The 3,184-nt window shown below is 35.3% G+C and overlaps 1 protein-coding gene across 1 annotated transcript; it reads right to left on the bottom strand.

Moving 5' to 3' along the window:
• Positions 1 to 1,449: 1,449 nt before the first annotated feature.
• Positions 1,450 to 2,121, bottom strand: CLDN17 (claudin 17). Its single transcript, XM_044666894.1, has one exon. It carries the CDS (start codon positions 2,119 to 2,121, stop codon positions 1,450 to 1,452), a length of 672 nt encoding a protein of 223 aa, XP_044522829.1.
• Positions 2,122 to 3,184: the final 1,063 nt, after the last annotated feature.

Raw genomic sequence — 3,184 nt, 5'->3', positions numbered from 1 at the left:
CTAAGATGTTATATACCTTAAATTATAATGCAACTTTAAAACTATTAAACACCATGCAGATGTAAGGAATTATTATCATTGTGCATTTTAATGAAATCTGTGAATTATAATATGTAGTATATGGGTAGAATATTTGACTATCCAAGTAACACAAAGCGCTCTAGAAATGTTACATTTCTTTTCATTGTGTAAGTCTCTCTTCTCAGTAAAAAAAAAAAAAAGCAATGAATTGTCTGTGGTAAAGATCCATAAGTTTATTAATGAGATCGCCAAAATTAAAATTCCTATTTCTTAAATCTCAACATACTATTCTAGAGTTATTGTTGTTCTCCTTAAACTAATGGTTTCTCCTACAAATACTGTATTTTTTTTGTAATTTAAATAGAATTTTCCTCCTTAATTCAGTTGAATTGGTAGAAGTAAAATGTCCTAGGGGACTGAGGTTTAAAGATGCCTTGAAAAGACAACTGAACTAGCTAGGTGGCACAGTGGATGCAGTGCTTGGTTTAGAGTCAGGAAGACTCATCTTCCTGAGTTCAAATCTGGTTTCAGATATTTACTAGCTGTGTGACCCCTGGGCAAGTCACTTAACCATGTTAACCATATATAAAATGATCTGGAGAAGGAAAAGGCAAACAACTCCAGTCTCTTTGCCAAGAAAGCCCCAAATGAGGTTACAAAGAGTCAGACACAACTGAAAAATAATTGAACGAAAATAACATGGAAGGATAGCTTGACAAGTGACTGAACAGTACAACCACAAAGAGAAACTAGTGCTCTCAACACCCAAAGATCAACTCTCCCACTAGGATCTATTTTTAAATATAGACAAATATCAGTATTACTATTCTAAATTCTTATTCTTTTCCTCAGGCAAGACACATTCCTTTATTTTCTCTCAGACTACCACAAGTTATCAAAACACAGGTTTTAAATTTGAATGATGTCTTCTTTTGTATCTCTAAAGCCAAACAAATGCACAATTAAGTCAATCTTCTTCAAATTACATTCATATGTTATTGGCATATGTTATTCATTCATTCAATGAACTATCAGTAAGAACTCTGACTTTTTGTTTCTTTCCACAATTCCTGATTTTTAAAAAGTGAATCTTTTTTTTAGAGGGCTTAAAATTTTTTTTCATGAGATAAGAATTTCCAACACAGAACAAAAAAATTAGGTCTACAGGACCACTAGGAATTTTAGACAGAAGTAGAAATAGAGATGAAGATTGCTCAGATTCAACAGTAAGCAAATCATTTAAAATTAATCGACTACCTGTTAAAAATAATTTTTATTCTTAACTCTGGTGAAAGAACACAATCCTTTATGGGTTCTACCACAGTTTATAACCAGTCATGGACCACCTCTCCCTCTTTCCAATCTTACAGTTTCAGGAGGGAGATAAACAGAACCTTCACCTAAGTCCATATTCTGAGTTAGCAGGTGCTAGACATAACTGATAGAGGTCTTACTTGCCGTCATATTTTGGTGCTGAGGTTTGTAGTGCACTCGGTGTCTTGATGATGAACATCTGTGCCTCCTCATTCTTCTTTTGCAAAAACAAACACTACAAAGAAGAGCCCCTCCAATAAGGAGAACTGCTGAACTTGTCCAGCCAAGGAAGAGTGCAGCTCCCAGTTCCCGTTTCTGTCCTACATGGATGGTTGGGTTGTAGAAGTCCCTGATGATGATATTGGCTGTCCAAGACACAGGAATAAGAATGATGATACCTGTTAGAATGAAAAGGACTCCAGATGCTCCCAAAAAGTAAGCTTTGACATGTTCTTCAGAGCCAGTACATTGGACTTGCTTCATGCTGCAGATACCAACCAACAAGGCAATCAAGGATAAGGCAACTGCCACACACATCAGTGCTCGTGCTGCTTCCAAGGCAGGTGGGAGAGCCAAAATAGAACTATAGTATTTGCACTGCCATCTAACATTTACTTGTTGGATACAATTCATCCAGAGTCCTTCCCAGATCCTTTCGAATATCACAATATTGCTCCCAATGAAGGCAGACACCCTCCACTGAGGCAGAAGAGTTGTACCAAGAGTCCCAACTAAGCCAAGGAATCCAAGAACCAGTCCAGAAATTTGCAGGGGATTCAAAGCCATCTTCTTCTCCTTGAAGACTTTAATGGAAGAAACCAGAGTTCTAAATTTTCTTATGATTTTCTTATAGTCTCTTGTGATTTTTCACACTGATAACTGCCTATAATATCTGAATCTAGATAAGCAGCAGAAACCCAGTGCAGACAAGCTAAAGTACCTACTATATTAAACAGTGGGTTATCTTTTTACCCACTTACTCATTTCTATATGTATAATTCCCCCTTTAGGTGTAATAGCTTTCTAGCCAATTAAAAGTCAGGCAGTGGAATATCAAGAAATATTACATTCAGATTCCAGTATTTCTCATAGTATTATTGTCTTAGTAATGCTATAATTAAGTGTCAGAGCTTCTATTGTGGCATATTAATTACAGAGTTGAAGACTTCCTGCTTAAAAATTACTTTAAAAGGTTGAGCCATAATTGAAGAAAACATCATTAATTTTTCTGAGGAGAAATTTAAAAAGACTTTGGGTTTTAGACTTTCATTTATTGTCAATTTATCATTTCTTAATATTGAACCGTATAATTTTGGACAAAAGTTATAGTTTTAAGACTTCTAAAACTTATTTAAATTAGACAATATTTTAAAAGAAGCATGTTAGTTTTCATAGCTTAACCACTAGAAAGAAAGGACTGACTTCTCCTTATTGGCCAAGTAATATTTTCTTTTGTCATGTTATAACATGAAATGAAACGATTGTTAAAACACAAACTTCATTAGGTATAGGTTTTGTTTGTTTTTTAAAAATAACTTAAGCACCTATTGAAATAGTGTTTTGTTTGGTGACTAAAATTACCTAGACAAGCTAAGTCATGTCAAGTCAATAAGCATTAAGTATCTGCACTCCAAAGTTCATTGTGAATCTTCTTTTTTTTAAAAAAAATTTTTTTTAAACCCTTAACTTCTGTGTATTGACTTATAGGTGGAAGATTGGTAAGGGTAGGCAATGGGGGTCAAGTGACTTGTCCAGGGTCACACAGCTGGGAAGTGTCTGAGGCCGGATTTGAACCTAGGACCTCCTGTCTCTAGGCCTGGCTCTCAATCCACTGAGCTACCCAGCTGCC

The sequence above is a fragment of the Gracilinanus agilis genome, chromosome 3 (genome assembly GCF_016433145.1).
Source record: "Gracilinanus agilis isolate LMUSP501 chromosome 3, AgileGrace, whole genome shotgun sequence".
Taxonomy (NCBI): Eukaryota; Metazoa; Chordata; class Mammalia; order Didelphimorphia; family Didelphidae; genus Gracilinanus; species Gracilinanus agilis.
This window is presented reverse-complemented; position numbering and strand designations above follow the sequence as displayed.